Consider the following 21,611-nt stretch of genomic DNA (forward strand, 5'->3'; position numbering starts at 1 on the left):
GGTGTGTTGGGGTATCCAAGACTCACTGTGGTGGGAGTACTGGGTTCTGATGATGCTGAATGGTCTTGGTTTCTGTTAGTAATATTCTTACATTTGCCTTTTGCCATCTGGAAATCTCTGGTGTTAATGTTCAAGCTGTCTCTGGCTGGAGTTTGTTCCTCCTGTGATTCTGTTAGCCTCTGTCAGCAGTCCTGGGAGTCCAACTCTCTCCTGAGTCTCAGTGGTCAGAGCACTCTCTGCAGGCAAGCTCTCCTCTTGCAGGGAAGGTGCACAGAGGTCTGGAGCTCAGCTCTGCCTCCTGGCTGAGGATGAAGGCCAGAAGGGACCCTGTCCAAGAAGGTCTGTTGCTTCTGCAGCCTGTGGGCTCTCCTGTGTAGACTGGTCTCTGAGAGACCCAGGATACAAGATCTGTTCACTTTGTTTTCACTGAGTTATCAATGCCTTTAAAAGGTCCATTGAAGCAAGCATGAATTATTTCTTTTGTGTCCAGATGTTAAATTACTTTAAACTATCTCGCTTTTAACAAGACTTAAAAAAAAATAATTAAACATATATCGAGGTAATTCCACTTAGGCTTGGCTCTAGCCATGATTTCTCTCTTGAACAATTTACATAAAAGAAGCCAATGTGTTTTCCCACTGCCCTGTAATTAAGCAGGCCTCAGGCACATCATCCCCCCATTGTCTGTGGTTACTTCTCATCTTAGCCATCTCATGAAAATGCTGTTGCTTGAAATCCAACAGTCCAGTTCTGTTATGGGTCGGTTATGACTGAAAAGTCAGCTTTGCCCTCCTGGCACTTCTCTTTTAGTTTAATGACAGTCTTCTGTGTGTACATAAGCTAATTTTAAGTCTGAATTCCTACATCTGAGAAAGGCTTGCACCTTTCTCTGTGTCAGGGAAATGGAGATGAAAGTTTAACCCCCAGGATCATTCTTGTGGTTCTCTAGATGACTAAAAGAAAATTACATTTAGGTTCTTGCTTTTCCTGAAAATTTTGGGCAGATTGAATGGTGATAGAAAATTTGAAAGCCAAAAATTATGTTTTTAAAGGCACAGAATACTTCTTGTTCAGAGTTGCCTCTCGATTAAAGAACCATCTCTCTAGCACCTGGAATGACAATCATTGTACTTTTCTTGAAAGTTTGAGTGCAAGTTTATGTAGATTGCAGAATACAACAACTGGTTCTCTGCATGTATGTATGTATGTATGTATGTATGTATGTTTTTTTCCTAGAAACTTGACAGTCAGTGGAATAATAAGGTCAGTGTGCCTGGAGGAGAGATATGTAAATAGCAGATAAAATGACGTGAACTGTGTCTTTTAAAAAATGTTTTCAGTCCCTGTTTTTAAGGAGAAGCAAAAGAACTCCAGTGAGTCACAACAGCTCTGCCTATAAAATTGTGGGCATGTGGTTCTGCGGGAGGACACTTCACCATCACTATGTGTGTGGGTCACAGTCTTTGATGACGTAGGTTCGTGGTCTTTCTCACCCTCCTATCCATCCTGTGCAGGATATCTGGAATATCTACTGAGGTATCAGCAGTCTGCTTTTCCCATGAGAGAGTAGCAGAGGCATCTGGACAGTAGAGGTATTCCTTGGGCTGCTTAGAGTCCCCAGGTCCAGATACTGTGGAAGAACTACCTCTGTTTGGCCCATCTAAGGATCTTCAGAGGCTTAAAACTGGCTCAGTTGCTTTGCACACAGCACCAGGAGGGTGGTGGCATCATTCCTATCTACAAATGGATCTGTCCTGTCTGAATGCGATTGAAGGGAAGGTTCCTGTTAACTGGCTGAAGTAGCCTGCTGTTTTTTGTCTTCATCATGGAGACTGTTCCTGTTCGAGTGACAGACAGGAGCTGCTCAGAGGAGACTGGCTTGTCCCACGGGGCAACAGGTTTGGTAGTATCAAAGCCCTTAGCCTCGTATTTCAGCTCACTGCTCCTCCCATTGGTATTGATAATTTGAAAACTTAACAGCAGCCATCTATGCCTTGAGGGGTTGGAGAGATGTTTGGCAGTTAAGAGTACTTCTTGCTGTACATTTATGAGCTCCCACATACCAAGTTGGGCCTCCTGCACTTGCCTGTAAATTCAGGATTGAGGAAGGCAGAGACAGGGAGGGCTGCTGGCTGATAGACTAGCCAAAAGTGGTTAGGGAGAGACCTGACGCAATGGGACTAAGGTGGAAAGTGCTAGAAGAGGACATTGAATGCCCTCTTCTGACCTCCAGGCATGCGAGACATGCCCAGTCACATATCCAAGCACATAACTATACCGAGAAAGACAACCAGAACAATCCAACCCGAAGCCTGAATGCAGGGGACTCTTCCTCTGTGAAGGCTTCGTGGGTTTGAGGTTGTTGTTTAGTTGGTTGTTTTCTGTTTTGTTTTGTTTGTTGTGCTTCCATTCAAATCTAGGGCCTTGAACATGCTAGGCAAGTGTTCTACCATTGAGCTACACCCTTCTACCTCCTGGGCTTTCAAAAACAGGTTATCAGTTGCTCACTAAGGCTTTGAACTAACTCTGTAGCAATTTACTCCTTGAATTTACTATCTTTCCGCCTCAGTAGCCGAGATTACAAGCCTGTGCCACCAAGTGGGTCTCCCTTTCTGAATACTTGTTCCTAAATAACTAGGCAGGATATGGGGGTAACTGGGCTTCATCACTTCCCTGGGTAAGGTCATTGAGCGCTGCTGTTGCGAGGTCATGGAAACCTGTAGTGATTCGCTGTGTGAACCTCCTCCTTGGCGCTGGAGAGATGGCTCAGTTGTTGCTCTTTCAGTCAGGTCTGTCCCAACACCCATGTGGTGGCTCACGGCCATCTAACACCAGTTAGAGGGAACCAACACCCTTTTCTGACTTTGTGGGCACTGCACCAATGTTGTGCACAAACCTGTGTACACAAGGCACCTATTTACGTAAAATAAAAATAAATCTTTAAATATAAAATAAATCCGCTGTCTGTATTCCCCTTGCCAGGACACTGCTTGAGTTTCCTATAAGACCTCCACATTGTCTTAGATTTCCAGAAAAATCTATTAGGAATGGAGGGACTCCTCCCCCAACACGGGTGTCATTCATACCTTAATTTGTGGCACACTTTTTTGTCTTTTAGAGACTTCCGCATTTCTATGTTCAAAATGGCCAAAATATGTTCCTACTGCTGCCAAGACACACAGGTGACTCAAGGTCATCATCTGGCCCAGAGGCCAGCCATTGTTCTGTGCAGATTCCTATTCTAAATCAATGTCCAGTCATGCTTGAATTGGGTCAAGGTATGGCCGGCGGGATGACCATTGTCCTCCGCCCTGGGATGATTTGAGGCTGTAGATTAAATGCCACACCTTCTCCGTTAGCTATTGGATTCTCTCAGGTCTCTGAAGGAGCCGGGGCAAATGTTGCTTAGGTTCTTTTCCCATCCGTTCTGTGTGTGGACACTGTGCCTCCTAGCTTCACTTTCTGGGAACTTTGCCAGCTTTCCAAGGACTGGGTAGTAGACAAAATAAATATTTGTAGGTAGTTTAAAAGGAGAACAAGTCTGTCGGATGTAATTCTGCCCATCCAAAGAAAAAACATTTTAATTGCCTTTCAGACGTTTTTAAGTAATTAGCTTGAGAGACTCAGAAGGTTGGGGCTTTTTTAGATTTGTGATCAAGAGGAGTGTTTGTGTGTATGGATGTGTGTGTGTGTGTGTGTGTGTGTGTGTGTGTGTGTGTATGTGTGTGTGATGTGTTAGGGGAAGGGAGGAGTCCAAGAAAGGGAAGGTGAATAAAAAATCAAAACACGTCGGGCGTGGTGGCGCACGCCTTTAATCCCAGCACTCAGGAGGCAGAGGCAGGCGGATTTCTGAGTTCGAGGCCAGGCTGGTCTATAGAGTGAGTTCCAGGACAGCCAGGGCTACACAGAGAAACCCTGTCTCGAAAACCAAAAAAAAAAAGAAAGAAAGAAAGAAAGAAAGAAAAAAAAAAATCAAAACAAGAAAAGGGTTTTACATGCAAGGGTTAAAGTCCAGGTAAGAAAGCCATTGAAGTCAGGATTGCAATACTTCTTTATAGATGCTGATTAGTCCCCCACAGAGTTCGTGTGTAAAGTGTTTATTTCACAACATTTAGAATATACTTACCTTAAAAAAAAAAAAAAAAACTTTTAAAGAGATTTCTCATAACTTTAGGGGAGTCGACAGTTCGCTCCTTACTACTCAGCCTATCTGGGGGGCCTATTGGGCTCCTGAGATTCAAGAGGGCTGGGCCTGGCTTGAAACAGCAGTTCCCGTCCCTAGTCCGTGTGAAGTGTTTGCCTTGTCCCTAAGCTGCGAGTCCCGGGAAACCCGGCAGGCTGCGTCCTAGGTCAGCAGAGCCGTCACCTGTTGGGCGGCAGAGGCGGGGACAGCCGCCGCCTACAAGACACAGCCCCCAGTCCTGGCGACAGTAGGAGGGTGGCGGACGCTCCGGGACCTGGGCCGAGGAGGCCGGGCGCTGGAATGCGGTCTTCCCGGGCGAGGGAGACTTTGCACCAGAGTGGAGACTAGTTGGGGTGGGGTTTCGCCAGTCCCCTCCGCCCCACCCCCGGGCCCCCTTCCAAGCGCTTTCTGCGAGCTTTCCGAACTGCGCTCTGAAGTTTCCAGAGGGAGAAGCCTGGCCGGCCGGCAGGGACAATGGAAGAAAGCGAAGGCCAGAAATGTGAGCCGAACCTGCCTCCCTCCGGAGACAGCAGACAGATGCCCCGTAAGTAACAGTCCTTAAAGATGGAGTTACACGCACGCTGCTTAGAACTGGAGACCGGGCGCCTGGCGCCAGGAAAAGTCTACTTCTTGGTGTGTGTGTGTGCGCGCGCGTGTGTGTGTTGGGCGAGGGGGTGGGGTGTACTTTCAAACTGAGCCCAGAGCTTCTACTTGGCTCTACTTTGTCTCTTGTAAGATCTTCCTAAAGTCGGTGAAGAGGTGGTGTATGGTGTCAAACTGGTCGAACAGTGAGCAAGCAGTTTGAGTGAGATCTCTAAGCAATGACAAATGAATCGCCCGGCAGCTACTTGATAATTTCTCGGTGCTTCGGGAGAATCGAAAAGACAATTTTGCACCTACCTCCCGGGCGCAGTGGTTCCATTCATTGGTTAGGAGTTTCCATGGGGGCAGCTTCTTATGGGCTACAAAGTTTTGCATTGCTTTAGAGTTAAATTGGAGTTTAAGGATGTTTCTGTTTTGCAGATCCGAACGGCTGGGAAATAACTGAGCATCTAGATGATAGATAGAACTCTGGGGCTCTCTGTTTAAATGTAAAAGTTGGGAGTTCTTAAAACAGTTAGTTTTCCTGTATTTTCTCCAGGCAGTTTCTTTTCTACATTCTGTTTATAATAGACTTGGCTTTTCCGTTGGGAATTTCCAGAACCTTATATAGTTCCAAATAAATCTTGCCGGGAGGGTGGGTGGCTGCAGGCTGATGCCAGCGCTCCTCAGCCCCTCTCACTGCAGGCTGTCCGGGCACCTACCACACAATCTCGAACCGCCCCTCCCTACCCGTCCAGGTTCATGGAAGGGCCAGTTAGTAACACAAAGATGTGCAGGGCTGTGCACAACAGCGCGTGGGAGTGGGGATTATGCACAAGGGAAAAGGTGTGTGTTTTTTAAAATGAAAAAAGGAAGTAGCGCATGACTCATCCACACTGAAAATGCAAAGCCAAGTCAGACAGAAGAAAATACAATTAGGAGAGAAAAATCCCCGAGAGACCTGAAAAGGAAGCCTGCCTGCTGAATGTTCAGTGAACCCCTGAGCCTTGGAGCGGCAGTCCACTTGTCTGAGCGCAGTTTGAGGGTTGGTGGCCTCCAGTCTGGGAAAGCCCCCCCCCCCCCAACTTGCTCTCTTTTGATAGGATGGCTCTTACTGCAGGAATCCAACCTCTGGGCCTGTCCTGAAAGAAACGACGCAGATTTTAGAGGGAACAATTAGTTTAGGACCAGTATAAGAACTAACCCTAAAACAACCGGATAAGTCATTGCTGTTTCCCGGGTTGAGATGGTCAGATGCCTCCCTTTTCTTACTCATCCACTCCACGAATATTGAACTTGTGCTATATAGCAGCCAGTGTTCCAGCCGCCCGGGATCCAGCGATGCAGAGCGCAGACTGAAACGTACTCCCCTTTACTGGACTAATGTTCTAAGGGCCAAGTTGTGGTGGGGCGGAATAGAGGTGAACAGTGAAGGCATAAGCAATCACTGAACGTGTTAGATGTCTGGAATGCTGGACTTAGGAAAGAACAATACAATGCCTAAGTTAACTTTGAGTTTCAGATAAACAATGAGTAATTTTTAAAGCATATGTATTTCTTGCATATTGCGTGGGTTAGACTTATACAAAAAATATGTTTTATGTTCTCAAGCTTCAAATTTTACTGGAGATCCTGTGTTTGTGGTTTTTCGAGACAGGGTTTTTCTGTGTAGCCCTGGCTGTCCTGGAGCTCACTCTGTAGACCAGGCTGGCCTCGAACTCCGAAATCCACCTGCCTCTGCCTCCCAAGTACTGGGATTAAAGGCGTGCCCCACCACACCCGGCGCGATTCTATCCTTTATTTGGTGATTCTATTAGCTAGTAAGGCTAGAGTGGAACCTAAGACAGGAACAAGGGAGTGGTGGTGAAACCATGCAGATTTCTCAGAGAGGAGCAAGAGGTGAGAATAAACCAAGAGCACAGCCGGGGAGGGAAGAGCTGGGGCCTGGGAGGCGGATGGAAGAGGAACCGGTTCAAAGGCCAGCTCAGGCTAGATTATGGAGGCCTCTTGGAACTGTGGGAAGGTCTTTAGCTTCCTTCACAGGAGGTAAGGCCGCTGCTAGCAAATTGGACTTGCCTTTATTTAATTAAATTAATTTAAATTAATTAATTTAGAACCCTGGGAGTGAACGTAGAGTCTTGAGCCTGTTAGGCAAGAACCCTACTGTCTTAGTCGGCAGTTGGTGGGCTGGGGTGTTGGGTGGGGCTTAACACCAGTGGACTGGGGGAAGGGCAGAGAGGCCTTTTATGGAGGCCTCTGAAGTAAAGCCCGCAAGGAAACCCCGTGCTGCTCTAGTCTAGATGGCGGTAAGCAGATTGTGATAAGAAGGAAGTAGATTCCTGACGGACACCACACCGAATGCAAAGCCAAAGGAATTTGCTTAGATCAGATGTGGTGTTGAACAGAAAAGGGAGGTCAGAGACAGCTTGAAAATATTTAATCCAGGTGACTGGGAGGATGAGTTGCATTTACCTACGTGGGAAAGCATTTTGACACATGGCGGAGGGAGAATTTCCTTAGGGTGTGTGAGGATTGAGAAACATATCAGGAGTCGATTCAGATATTGGTCAGTGGCTTACCAGTAAGACTGGGGACTGAGCTATCTCCCTCGTCAGCCTCTGTGAAGAAGGACAAGTCTGAGAGTTGCACCCAGGCGTCGGAGAACTTACAGGTTAATGATTTTGGAAGGGGGAGATGGAAAAATAACAAAAGGAGGGCGAGAGTCCCAGTCAGAGTTTCAAGGTCTGATTCTGCCTGACACATGCATGCTTTGATGAGACATGCATGGCACTCTGAGGATCAGCTGAGGGAGCAGTATCTCTGAGGACATCACCTGCAGTGCCACACGTTCAAATCTGCAGCTCTGCTTTATATCTGCCTATGTCTGTTCTCACTGTTACAACTTGGGGTTGCTGATCCAGGACCGTGTCTCACACATGTGCATCTGTAACATTCCATGACGTGCTAGTCACATGGAGGGACACTTAACCAACCAGCCTTAATTAGACAGAAGGCTAACGAAGCTTCCTACCCTAGGGATTTTGGTTTATCTGTCAACTGTACAAGGAAACCTTGGGCGATCATGTAACTCATTGTCCAAACTCAGACACCTTTGAGAACAAAAGAGAGCTCTATAAATAATTTCACTGGGCAACAGTTGCAAGTCAGAACTGTTTGGAAAAGGTGGCATATGGTCATCTCGAGAAGGTCGGCAACAGTGATGATACCGTGGCTTGAACGCTTCCTGAACTTTCTGTTCCTGGTGCCTTTCAACTGGGGTGATTTATATGACTGTGGATACATGCAATTATAATAAGAGAGGTATATAAATCATATGATTATGGGGCTAAATCATAAAGAAGCTTATTTATGTGTGTGTGTAGTTTGACCATTTATTAAAGATGGAAGAATTGCATACTGAGATGGAATGCTTGTTTATTTTTATATAAGGATTTACATCTTGGCTGAATATTTGATACTGCAAGACACAGGGCTTCTTTAATACTTTTCAGTGTTGATAGCTTGATTTTATAATTGGGCTGAGAATATCACTCACATAAACACACAACACAAAAGTCAAAAATATGTTTATAGTCATTTCAGAAATTGCAGAAATTCCATCCCAGTTTCAAGCCAATATTTACTGAATGATTTTTTAAATGTATTTCAAGTCAGCATCTCGAACAGCACTCTTTTAAAATCAAACATTCTAAGATAATACATTTTGAAGATACGCTAATTTGATAGTTACACGATGAAGGATAACAGTAGGAAGCTATTTAAAGCCCTTGTTTTCCGTAATTAAACCATTCCTTCTCACTAAGAGTATAAAGCTTTGCATGCATAGAGAAAGCACTGAAATTCAAAACATATAGTGATAGAATCCAAGCCTGTGTGTTTGAGGCAGTATTTGCTGGCAAGTTGTTGCATGGTGGCAGATGCCATTGAAGCATGCATGGCGTGTGTTCAGAATCAAGGCTCCTATGAAACAGCATCATGGGGAGCACTGCCAGAAACAGCTCAGCCTTGTTACAAGCTGCTTTCCTTTGCTTTGTTTTTAAGATGGAGTCTCGTGTAGCCCAGGATAGCCTCACATTGTTTTTAAGACGGAGTCTCATGTAGCCCAGGATGGCCTCACAGTTTTTCATGTAGCTGCAGATGGCCTTGAACTCCTACTCCTAAGTACTGGAATTATAAGCATGCACCACATGCCTGTTTTTTACGTGTGCTGTCTGTTTATTTTTATTTTATGTGTATGTGTGTGTGCCTGAGTCTAAGTACCACTTTCCCCACCGTGTGTGTGTGTGTGTGTGTGTGTGTGTGTGTGTGTGTCTGGTACCTGTGGAGATAAAAGTGGGGAGGGGACTCCCACTAGAACCAGAGTTACAAGCATTTGTGAGCAGCATGTGGGTGCTGGGAATCAAGCCCAGAGCCTTTGTAAGAGAAGCAAATGCTCTTAACCCCCTAGCTATCTCTTCAGCCTCTGATTGTGTGTGTGTGTGTGTGTGTGTGTGTGTATGATATGATCAGACACACACACACACACACACACACACACACACATATATATGATATATATGATTTTGAATTAAGTTTTCTTTGCTGCAGGTTTGGAAAGCCTTTACTGTTGCTAGTGCTTTCCCAGTGTCCTCACTTAGTTTTGCAACCCCCGTAGTAGGTACTCAGCATAAGGAGCTTGTAAGCATTTGGCAGAGTAGACTTTCAGTAATCACTGGGGAAATTTATTTGAGACAGGGTCTCATATAACCCAGGCTGGGTTTGAAACTCATGTAGCTAAGGCTGGACTCGAACTCCTGATGTTCCTGCCTTCTGACGAGGGCTGGGATACAGGTGTGAATCATTATGTCTGGCTGTTAGTGGAATTTGAATCTGTGTCTTATTCTCTTTGGAGGCCATGGGCTCCTAGTATCATCCTTGGGATGTTGTCCCCAACATGACCTCCTCTTCTGCCTTTTAGAGGCTTCTTGAAAGCTCTGTGGCAGGGGTCCATCTCCCTGCTTGCCTCCTCTGGCCATGGGAGCCTCCCATCTAGTGCTAACCTACAGACTGACAGATGCTCGGTCTGTGCTCTGAAAGAGCCTAGTCAGTTTCTACCTTCATATCTTCTTTTGCGCTTCAAAGCACTGACATGGCGCTCAAATTATACACAAGCGGTTTGTTGACTGACTCTCTGATCATCATGTAGACACTCCTATGCAGTCTATTTTGTTCAGCACCCCCACCACCCTCATATCCCTTTCAGTGTTTGGAGCAGGCCATTATTCAATATTTGTGCAAATGAATAGTTGACTCTGTCAATTAATTTGAATTAACACAACACAGGATGCTTCTCTAGATGACGTGGAATGCTCTACCTATTGTATAAAGTCTGTACAAGGAATTGTTTTTATCCTTGACTTCATTTTTTAAGAAACGTATTTATGGATATGAGTGTTTGCCTGCATGTATGTCTGTATACATATCCCTGCTTAGTGCCCACAAAGGCCAGAATTGAACAAGGATCCCCTGGAACTGGAGTTATAGAGAATTGTGAGCTGCCATTTGAGTGCTGGGAATTGAACTCCTGCTTTGGAGGAGCAGCCAGTGTTCTAAACTAGTGAGCTGTCTCTTCAGCTAACCACTATGAAGAAGTGAGGAGAGCCAGGTGGTAGAGGCACCTTTAATACCAGCCCTCAGGAGGCAGGGGCAAGTGGATTGCTTAGACCAGCCTGGTCTACAGAGTTCCAGGACAGACAAGTGTGTGCATACACCACACACACACAGGAGTATGTGGGCTACCTAATATATAGTAGGATATATATTTATATATTATATATTATATGTGTACTTATATATAAATACATATAACCAATAACCTACATGTTATTGGTTATTTGAGACAAGACTTTGTGCTCTATTACACAGTAGTCCCAGCCATTATGGAATTCACTATGTAAGCCAGGCTAGCTTTCAACTCCTATAGTAGAAAGCCACTTGACTCCCTAATCTTGACCATGGAATAAATTCTCAGAAAAGTGTAATTCAGTGGTAGAAAGCATGTTTAGCATGTGTATCTGCAAGACTTTGTGTTAGCCAGGCGTGGTGGCACACGCCTTTAATCCCAGCACTCGGGAGGCAGAGGCAGGCAGATTTCTGAGTTCAAGGCCAGCCTGGTCTACAGAGTGAGTTCCAGGACAGCCAGGGCTACACAGAGAAACCCTGTCTCGAAAAAACCCACCAAAAATAAATAAATAAATAAATAAAAATAAAAAGACTTTGTGTTTATTTTTCACCCCCCCCCCCAAAAAATAAAATTAAAAGCAAATAAGTTAAAAATAAAACAAAGGTCTGCCCGACCTTCAAGGCTCCACCATGTTCTCTCGGGCAAGCATTGTCGGGCTGTCGGCCTGTGCCATGCAGCCGCAATGGATCCAAGTTCGAAACATGGCAACTCTGAAAGATATTACCAGGAGACTGCAGTCCATCAAAAACATCCAGAAAATTACCAAGTCTATGAAGATGGTGGCAGCTGCGAAGTATGCCTGGGCTGAGCGGGAGCTGAAGCCTGCTCGAGTGTATGGAACAGGTTCCTTGGCTCTGTATGAGAAGGCTGATATTAAGTCACCCAAGGACAAGAAGAAGCACCTCATTATTGGTGTGTCCTCAGATAGAGGGCTTTGTGGCGCTATTCATTCCTCAGTGGCTAAACAGATGAAGAATGAAGTGGTCGCCCTCACTGCAGCTAGGAAAGAAGTTATGATTGTTGGAGTTGGTGAGAAAATCAAGGGTATACTTTATAGGACTCATTCTGATCAGTTTTTGGTGTCATTCAAAGATGTGGGACGGAAGCCCCCTACTTTTGGAGATGCATCAGCCATTGCTCTTGAGTTGTTAAATTCTGGATATGAATTTGATGAAGGCTCTATCATTTTTAATCAGTTCAAGTCTGTTATCTCCTACAAGACAGAAGAGAAGCCCATCTTCTCTCTGAATACCATTGCGTCTGCTGAGACCATGAGCGTTTATGATGACATTGATGCTGATGTGCTGCAGAATTACCAGGAATACAATCTGGCCAACCTCATCTACTACTCCCTGAAGGAGTCCACCACCAGTGAACAGAGTGCCAGGATGACCGCCATGGACAACGCCAGCAAGAACGCTTCTGATATGATTGACAAATTGACCTTGACTTTCAACCGCACCCGCCAGGCTGTCATTACAAAGGAGTTGATTGAAATCATCTCTGGGGCTGCTGCTCTGAATTAATGAAAATCAAGTTGCATCCTCAGACAAGAGGTAAAGAAAAAAAAATATGCAGGCTGATTTTAACTGATTGCTGTCTTTGTCAGAAGAAACTTGGTCCACTGAGTTACAAAGACAGCAGGATGTTTGTAAATTATCTTACAATAAACAACTCACAATGATAAAAATAAATAAATAAATAAATAAATAAATAAATAATAAAAATAAAACAAAATAAACATCCCAGGAAATAACCGCACTACTGCTGGTTCCCAGTAGGTTGTGAAGTGCCCAAACGATGCCAAACCCCAGATCCCTATCTGTGTGGTCTGACTCAGCCAGAGTAATCAGAACATGGCAAAGACACAGCCTCTACAGTCCAGCAGTTGCTGGTCTGCATAGCTTGCTCTATGGACGGCTCCTTAGGGATGCTTGGCTTTCTATAACCCTTTGCCTTTTTGTATTTGCCCTCCCAGATCCCTCTCTACTTTTCTTGTAGACACATCACAGCTGGATTCCCAGGGGTCTCTGAAGAGTAGCTCTTTGGTGAGCCTGCCCTCCTCCTCTTCCTCCCCCTCCTCCCCCTCACTTGTGCTGCAGGGAAAGTCTAAGGGCTGATTTTCCATTGGAAGCTCTTGTTTGCTCTTTGCCCTGCTGGAAGTGGGCTCCCTGGAAGAGTTTGGGAGGGGCAGGAAGAGGAAACAGGGCTGCCTTTCAGCCTTGCCCAGGCCTTGTCTTTAGGCTACAACTTCTCTACTTTGTTTGACAAGGATTCCCAGAATAGCAAACAGCCAGACACACCCATATTTACATCTTAGCACCAAAGTTCTTTCCAAACAAGAAACAGAACTGCCCTTCTGTTTGGCAGCTTGAGAGTCCGTGCATGCACTTTTCTTCATACAGATAATGTGAAACTGGCCCACTTGGGTCTGACACCATAACTGTGGAATAGTAGCAAAATGGACCTTTGTCTGTTCCTTCTCCTGTTTATGCATGACTCTTCTTGGGTTTTATGCTCAGCTAAAAGGCTGACTTCTCCCCAGGTGACTCCAATGGCCCAAATGTCATTTCTCCTTCAGGTGTGGGGCTAGCAACTGCCCAGAGCCGAGGATAAGGCTTAAGTGGCCGTGAAGAGTTTGAAGTAGCTTTCGGTGGACAGGAATGGGTTATTGACGTGCTGGTGCTCGGGTGGAGGGACTGATGGAGTAGCGGATGAGGGCAAGCAATGAGGGGAATCAAAGATGGGCTCTGTGTGCTGGGTGACCTGTATCAGTCTCCCTTGTTAACTGCTGGTAACGTTTCCATCCCTTTACTGTATGTCACGTTCAGTTTTGTTAGACAACTGGAAACATTATTTTAAAATCCACAAGAACATGAACAAAGTAGAAAAACAGCATAAAGTTGATGCGACCTTTCCCATGAAAAGCATGAAGAAAGAGTGGAGTTTAAAGTCCAGTGCGTGGGATGAATGCAAGGCTAATGCAAACTGGAGATTGACAGGGACCTCCAAGACCCTACTTCTAGTTGACTGCCCAGTTTACTTCAAGGAAGAACATGGGAGACTCCACAGTCCGCAGGTCTGCTTCAGCTATCGTGACCTGCTGTAACAACCCCTGGATGGAGCTGAGTGTGTCTTCCTCTTGCCTGACTGGATACATGTGACTTTTTGTCCATATATAAGGCTGAATGTAAATGTGTGTATTTTATGTCCACGTAAAGCAATAGCCTCTTCCGAAGGTCAGACTTGTTCATTCATCTCGCTGTCCTGGATAATTTTTACATGGATTATTTTATTGTTGAAAGCAATCTTGCAAAGCCACAGTGTTCTTCTATCATGCACATAGCAGTTTTGTCCAGTGCAAAACACGTATATAACACATATGCACACATACACGTGCACATATATGCACACACACACACACACACAAGATGAAGCTCTATGTCTTCTTGGCACATATGTGTATTAGCCTGAGATATGATCTGTTCTCAGGTTTGGTTTTTGTGGTGCTGCTGTGGCTCTGATCCAGAGCTTTGCACATCCTAGGCAAGATGTTGACCTCTAAGCCCTATCGCCAGCCATGTGTTCTGCTCTATGTAATAGACTCTGTGACTCCTGTATTATTAGAGAACGGATGCTTTAAAAAAGGAAACTGACGAGAATTTGAGTATTAGAGATTATTACTTAATAAAAATTATTATTACTAAATAAATAAAATTATACTAATCTTTCAATATCTTTCTAACCAAAACATCTGTTTTCTGCCCCTTTAAGCTTACTGCTAAAACTAGTAAAAGCTAAGAGTAACTAATTGGGCTGTTTCCTTCCTTTCCTTCATCAGTGTCTGATGGAGATGTTGTAATGAGCAAAGTAATGAGAAGTGGAATACACAAGAAGAATTGTTCTCAGGACACACATTGAGCTTTGGAAGACTAGGACAAGGAAATAAGCCAGAGATGAAAATAGTCTCCCTTCTTTGCTAGAAGGAGTCTGCAGTGGGGGCTCTGTGTGCAGGGGTTTCCAGGCAAAGGGAGGCTGACAGTGTTACGGTATTGGTTCCCTTGCTTTTAGGGAGACGTTTTACACCCAAAGTCTGGACACCTGTTGCTATATGTGTATATGTGATGGTGGTGGGGTGCACATGTACCTGTAGAGGTCAGGCAACAATTTACAGGAGTTGATTTTCTTCTACTATGTAGATACTGGGTCTTGAACTCATGTCCTCAGGCTGGGGGCAAGTGCCTTTACCCACTAAGCCTATTCTGCTTATTCTAAAGAGAGGTGAGAACTGGGCATGATGGTGCGCCAGCTCTTAGTTCCAGTGCTTGGAAGGAGCTGAGTGTGTCTTCCTCTTGCCTGACTGGTTACATGTGACTTTTTGTCCATATATAAGGCTGAATGTAAATGCGTGTGTTTTATGTCCAGGTAAAGCAATAGCCTCTTCCGAGGGTCAGACTTGTTCATTCATCTCGCAGGAGGAACTCTGCGAGTTCAAGGCTAACCTGGTCAACAGAGCAAGCTAACATAGTGAGACCCCGCCTCAAAAACAAAACAAGACAAAGAGACAAACACAAGGCTGTGAGAGTTGTTCTTGATTCCTTGCAGCTTCTCAAGGAAGCTCTCTTCAGTGTTCCTTACTCTCCTCCTTATCTTAAAACAAACAAAACAAGGACAAAAAACAAAGGAAAAGGAGAAGGACATCCTCAGACATGCTATGAACCGGAAGCATTAACCTTGTTCCCCCTAGTTGATTTATTTCTAGGAGACTCTAACGATTAACTTTGAGAAGCAAGCTTGGAAGCTGTCTACATAGGTCAAAGCCATCAAAACATACCCATGGTCCTTCCCTTGTTGTGTGTGTGTGTTGGATGAAGTAATTTCAGGGACTATGTGGCTGAGCCTTCACTTTATAGATCCTCAAATATTACATCTCATGATATTCCCCTTGCCTGGCCTATGATAATGGAGAAATGGAACTTTCCAGAGGGTCACAGTACCAGCAATCTTCTGAGGGTCATAGAACTATCTTTCTTCTTGGTGCTGAATGACACATGTCAGAAGACACATGCCTTCAGATGAAAAATCTCATTAGTAGTTTGAAACTATAATGAAAATTATCCAAATGGTCAGAATTCCTGGGGTTAACTCTGAAGTCATTACAGTCACAGGGGCAGTCTACTAACCTGCAAGCAACCGGTTCCTCTGAACTTTCTTGTTAACAAACTCAATGACAGAGAAGTAAAAAAACAGTTGCAATAGCATCTAATGTACATTTTTTCAAATTTCCTCTGATTGTTGAATTTTTCTCATTCTTGCTTAAAAAAAGAAAAGTAAAATCTTTTGCTAAGTTACCTTAATTCATTAGCCACAGCCACTGCCACAGACCCTCTTGGTGCTCTACAAACGAGATGCCTGTGAGATCATTAATTGTGAACTGCGCTTTTGTCCTTCATCTTGCAGAACAAGGGAAAAGCAATCTTCAAGTAACGTCCCAGGAAGATGCAGCATGCCGCCGGCCCAGGGAACGCCTTTCTAATGGAAACGCCAGGGCTCAGGTTTCCAAGCCTGCCAGAAATATCCCAAGGAGACACACTCTAGGTGGGCCCCGAAGTTCCAAAGAGATCCTGGGAATGCAAACGTCTGAGATGGACAGGAAGAGAGAGGCGTTCCTGGAGCATCTAAAGCAGAAGTACCCCCACCATGCCACAGCAATCATGGGCCACCAGGAGAGGCTGAGGGACCAGGTAGGAACGCACTATCTGTTCTACTGGCCGTGCTCATTCAAAAAATATTTTAGAAGTTTCGTGTATTTATTCATGTGAGTGTACATACAAGTTTTTGTGGGAGTGTATGTAGCACATATGTATGTGTGCATGCAAACCTGTGCGTGTGCACAGATGCTAGAAGGGAGGGGTGGTCCGTCAGTTGTCCTTGTCTATCGTTCTGCTCTTATTTTGGGGACCAGTCTCGCCCTGATTGCGGTTATGTTTTTGGCTAGACTGTCAGGCAGCAAGCCCCAGTGATGTGCTGGTCTGTGCCCCCGCTCAGAGTTGAGGTTCCAGGCATGCGCAAAGCTCTAAGCCATCTCTCCAGGCCATGTTCACTCAGTCTTTGTTGTTGCAGTGTTAAAAGTTAGACCCAGGGCCTTATTTGTGCTATGAAAGCATTCCTAAGTAGCTCATTCATTGTGTGTGTATGTGTGTGTGTGTGTGTGTGCGTGCGTGTGTGCGTGCGTGTGTGTGTGTGTGTGTGCATGTGTATGTGTGGTGTGTGTGTGTGTGTATGTGTGGGGGTGTGTGTGCGTGTGCGTGTGTGTGCGTGTGTGTGGTGTGTGTGGTGTGTGTGTGTGTGTATGTGTGTGTGGTGTGTGTGTGTGTATGTGTGTGTGTGTTGTTTTTAAGATTTGTTTATGTCAGGTGGTGGCGGCACACGCCTTTTGAAGGGACTCTGGCCAGCTCGAATGTGGCAAGCTTGACTCTGGGAGCCCTTGCCCTTCTCCCTTGATCCTTCTGCCTTGTTGAGTACTTACTCTTGGGACTTGACACGCACTAGTTTGTCACGCAACCGGCAAGGTACCATGCTACTCCCCAACTTACAGAGAAAGAAATGGAAGCCTGGGTTTGCAAAGCCCTTGGCTTATGCTCACACTAGTTGGTAAGCATCCGGGCCCAGTTGAAATCTGAACCCAGGCAAGTCTTTTTTTTTTTTTTTTTTTTCCCGAGACAGGGTTTCTCTGTATAGCCCTGGCTGTCCTGGAACTCNCTCTGTAGACCAGGCTGGCCTCGAACTCAGAAATCCGCCTGCCTCTGCCTCCTGAGTGCACCACCACTGCCCGGTTTCAGGCAGTCTAAACAAGCGCTTTCACTCATTAAAGGTGGAGCGTGGCAAACAGAGCTCTGGCGGGCCTTACCCTTCTCCCCCCCACCCCCCTTTCTTCTGTCTTTCAAAGTACTGAAGTCTAGCTATCAAAAGCCCCTTCGGCTCATCTAATTAACATGTCCAATTAAAATTAAACATCTCATCTTAACACAGGGTTTCCCCTTTTACCTTCATAAACTACCATTTGTCTATGGGCCACATCCGTGTTGCTATCCAGAGGCAGTCCTTTGTCACTGGGGATAAAAACCCTTTCCCCCTCTCCCTTGTTGCCTTTGCCTCTATCTCTTGCTTTGTCTCTTATTCCATGTCCTGTGTCCCTCTGGGGCAAGCAAATCTCCTTTGTGCTGAGAACTTGGTCTTGAAGATCCTCATCTGGTACTGTTCCCCTGACGTTAGTCCCAGTAGGCAGGAAGCAGAGGCAAGTGGATCTCTGAGTTGGAAGCCAGCCTGGTCTACAGAATAAGAGAGTTCCAGAACATCCAGGACTACACAGAGAAACTATCTTGAACACCCTCCAAAAGCAATTTATTTATTATTATAGTAGTAGTAGTAGTAGTAATTACTAGTTTGCTTTTTGTCTGTTTGAGATGGGTAGTCCTAGAGGGTTTCAATGCTCTATAGACCAGGCTAGCCTCAAACTCGACAGAATTCTGCTTATCTCTACACTCCAAGAGTGAGGATAAAAGGCACAAGTCAACATGCCCAGCCTGTTGTTACTATTTTCATTTCTGTATTGTGAGTGTGCCATCTTTCCAGCCATTACGGCTCAGTTTTGAATGAGGGGGATGACCTTGGGGTTCACAGTGAAAAGATGTTAGTGTTTCTCTCACTCATTTGTTCCTGATCTCTAGCTTAGCTACAGAAAATGTTTAATGTGAGAGCGGGCTGTACTGTCCTCCTAATCAGCAGAGGAAGAGAACGGGAGCTTGACCCAAGAAAAGGGAGCTCTCCAAAAATGCGCTTTCATTATAGCCACAAATGCATCAAGTGCATAGGACAAACAATATTGTTTTCTGAATAAGACATTGTGCAGCTGTAATTCATCCCGGAAGCACTCAAGTGCTTGCCACAGTGAATGAATGAATGAATGAATGAATGAACGAACGAACGAACGAACAAACGAAAATATCCACATGTACATGTAAAGGTGAACTAAAGCGGCTGAAAATAGAGTGTGACAAGCCTTTTGCCTTCAAGCTGATGCCAGGAGCTTTGCCTCTGTTCTCTTTCACTTTTTTCTTACAAATCCCAGATACTTTCTTTTGCATCCTTTGCTTTCTGCTGTCTTCAGCTACCTGTTTTTCTCCAGTTATCTTGACAGCCACACAGATAGCACCCAACCATGGCACAGGGTGTTATTGTTCCTCCGCTGTGTGCAGTTACTCTTCAGCAGACTGAGTGGGTTTAGGGTCACAGGAGATGTGAGGCTTCCTTGATAGCTCTCGTTGGCCTGCTATCAGATGGACCTTTGAGGGTGGAGATTGTCTCGGAGGAAGTGGAGAGCGTTCAGCCATTGTGCTAAGTGGGCGGGTGGGGGTAGAGCCGACTGGTGTGCAGACTGTGGTACTGAGGCAGGCTCAGTGTCTCAGTCTGCCTTGCCAGGTCATTGCCAACGCTCTATTTAAATCACTCAGCTTTTGATTATCCATAGAAATGCGGTTGGCATCAACAGGTACACTTTCAGTCTGTAGTTAATCTTTAGTTCCATTTCTCCCTTAAGTGGAATGTTCTCTAAGAATTCTATCAGAATGCCTAAGGTTGTAAGATGTGGTTTGTTTGGTCTTTTTTTTTTTTTTTTTTCTTTCACATTTGTTTTCTTTTCCCTTCACACTGCAAAAAAAGACAAGACTGTGAACCTCAGAATGGAGATGGGAATCCTTTCTAGTGTAAGGATGGGCCAATGACCCACATCTGTGTGACTGAGGAAGACTCCCTTTTCTTTGAAGCTTGGCAGCATTGATGTGCATTTGAGCAATAGGATATGTGCTTTCTTCTCTTTGTGTCACTGTTTTGGGAAATACTATATCCAATAAAAAGCTATTTGTGTGGAAGTAACTTAAACTCAATTACAAATTAGGAAAAGTTGGTATTTGAACAAAAGGAAGTGTGAACTCAGATTCTTGGTTTACTCCACTATCCTACGGGATAAAGATCATGGCCTGTTTGGTTTGGGTTTTAGCATTGTTTGTTTCTTAGACGGGCTCTCACTTTACAGCCCGAGACCCCTCTTTGTAACCAGGCTGTCTTGAACTCACAAGAATCTACCCATCTCCCAAGCCATCAAATCAGGCCCAGGACTTGTAAGTTTAAGTTGATGCTTGTCACACACAAGGGACCACCACAGTTGACTGGGATGGAGATAAGGATAGAAAAGATAAAAGTCCGTGTTAAGTGAGAAGGGAGATTGCTTAGTTGTCAGGAGTTAATGGCCTCAGAAACTGATCTCTGGTCCCAAATAACACCTGACCTGGAGTTGTGATGTGCCTTAGCAGCTGTTGGCTGAGGAGATGCCTGAGGCTGAGCAGTTGCCACATTCCCTCTCTGCTTCTTAGTATTTTTCTGTTGATGGTCTAAAGCAGAGGTGGAAGGTGGGATGAGTGTGGGTGTAGGTGGTTTCAAAGGACACATCTGTGTGCACTCAGCAACTGCTGAGGTTCTGAGTCCGCCCCAGCCAGCATAGTAAATACCACAGAAACCTTGACATGACTCAGGACATACCTATAGACAGCCCCTCACCTGTTTGCATTATTTGTCCCCCCCCCCCATTCGTACTTTGCCTCCCTTTGTTCTTCTACATTGTGACTGGATTTTTGTATTCCTTTGGAGAAAGCCAAATGACACCATCTAGTACACATCTCCAGATCCCAAGACTCTAAACACCAGCTCTTCCTCTGTGGGCTGTGTTCCTGGCTTCCTCCCCAGCATAGCTGACAGGAAGAGAATAGCAAGTCAAAAACGATGCATCAGGCATTATACATGATAGCTTGGTAGGAGGAAAATCTAGGACTCTCTAATTCTTTGCTACCAAACACCATGAAAAGAAGAACATGCCGCTGATGCATAATCTTAGTTTAAGTACTGGAATATTCCTACTAAAGAATTTTACACTTAGGTTTAATTTTTAAGAAGGTAATGTGTGTGTGTGTGTGTGTGTGTGTATACAAGTGTGGAGGTGAGAGAGTCTGTGGAGTCAGTCATTTCCTTCTACTTCTATAAGGGTTCCTGTTATAGAATTTAGGTTGCGTGGCAAGTGACTTTACATGAGTCGTGTCCCTGACCATGTATTTGAATTTTTTAAACCAGGAATGCATTTTTTTTGACCCTCAATTACTAAAAAGCTGAGAGATTACCTTAATGTCCCCAGAGATCTTGTATAATGCTTAAGCATGGCTGCTGTGCCTCCCTCCGCCTTCAGGCCTTTTCCACAAACTCCTTACTTTCTGACTTATTTGTATGCGTGTATACATGTGAGGGTGTGTGAATGTGCAAGCACACGTTGTGGAGATATCAGGGAAAACTTGGAGGGGCTGGTTCTCACCTCTCCTTTGTTGAGGCAAGCATCTGAAGAACTCCCCACACTGGCCTGGCGTACTGTGATTGTGGATGCCACCATATCAAGGCTTTTTTTGTGGGTTCAGGAATCACTTGCACTTTGACCCTCTGAACCACCTCTAGGCCCCTTGGGCTTTTCAAATGGTGCAGGGCCATCAGACAGGGCGTTCCATTGCCTGGCTGCACTGTCTATTCCTTTAACTGACTTCACTTTCCAGAAAGTCTATACTGATTTCATCTTGCAAATCTAAAGACAAAACAAGAAAAGTTTTAACTGCCTTTGAATCAGAAGAGCAAGGGTCTTATGTTTGTTTGTTCAAATGATCTTAAGTTTTGTATCTGCATGCTGCATACATGTGAGTGTAGGGGCCCTTGGAGTCAAGAGGCATTGGATCTGTAGGAGCTTGACTCACAGGCAGTTGTGAACGTCCTATTGTGAGTGCTGGGGACTGAACTTCAGTACTCTGCAACAGCAGTGTGTGCTTTAAACCACTGAGCTCTCTGTCTCTCTGTCTCTCTGTCTGTCTCTCTCTCTCTCTCTCTCCCCCCCCCTCCAGAAGGGTAGTTTTCAGAAGCAAGCTCTACTTAAAGTTGGCAAATTAACAGCAGTTTGATACTAGTTCTCTCTCTCTCTCTCTCTCTCTCTCTCTCTCTCTCTCTCTCTCTCTCTCT

The 21,611-nt window shown here is 45.0% G+C and overlaps 1 protein-coding gene and 1 pseudogene across 15 annotated transcripts in view; both read left to right on the forward strand.

The window, feature by feature from the left end:
* Positions 1 to 21,611, forward strand: part of Kiaa1217 (KIAA1217 ortholog) — a 441,371-nt gene that overhangs the window by 151,135 nt on the left and 268,625 nt on the right. For 10 of the 14 annotated variants that reach the window (XM_029536056.1, XM_029536058.1, XM_029536055.1 and 7 more), the window contains exon 2: positions 15,969 to 16,252. In XM_029536056.1, coding sequence (XP_029391916.1) covers positions 15,969 to 16,252 — 284 coding nt within the window. Of the gene's footprint in view, positions 1 to 4,312; positions 4,728 to 15,968; positions 16,253 to 21,611 lie in introns of those variants that run through there. The other 4 variants (XM_021192137.2, XM_021192140.2, XM_021192138.2 and 1 more) reach the window with 1 other exon arrangement.
* Positions 11,138 to 12,192, forward strand: LOC110317606 (annotated as a pseudogene). The gene has a single exon (XR_002380336.1). The product of XR_002380336.1 is annotated as an ATP synthase subunit gamma, mitochondrial pseudogene (transcript).

Source organism: Mus pahari, chromosome 3, assembly GCF_900095145.1.
Source record: "Mus pahari chromosome 3, PAHARI_EIJ_v1.1, whole genome shotgun sequence".
NCBI lineage: Eukaryota > Metazoa > Chordata > Mammalia > Rodentia > Muridae > Mus > Mus pahari.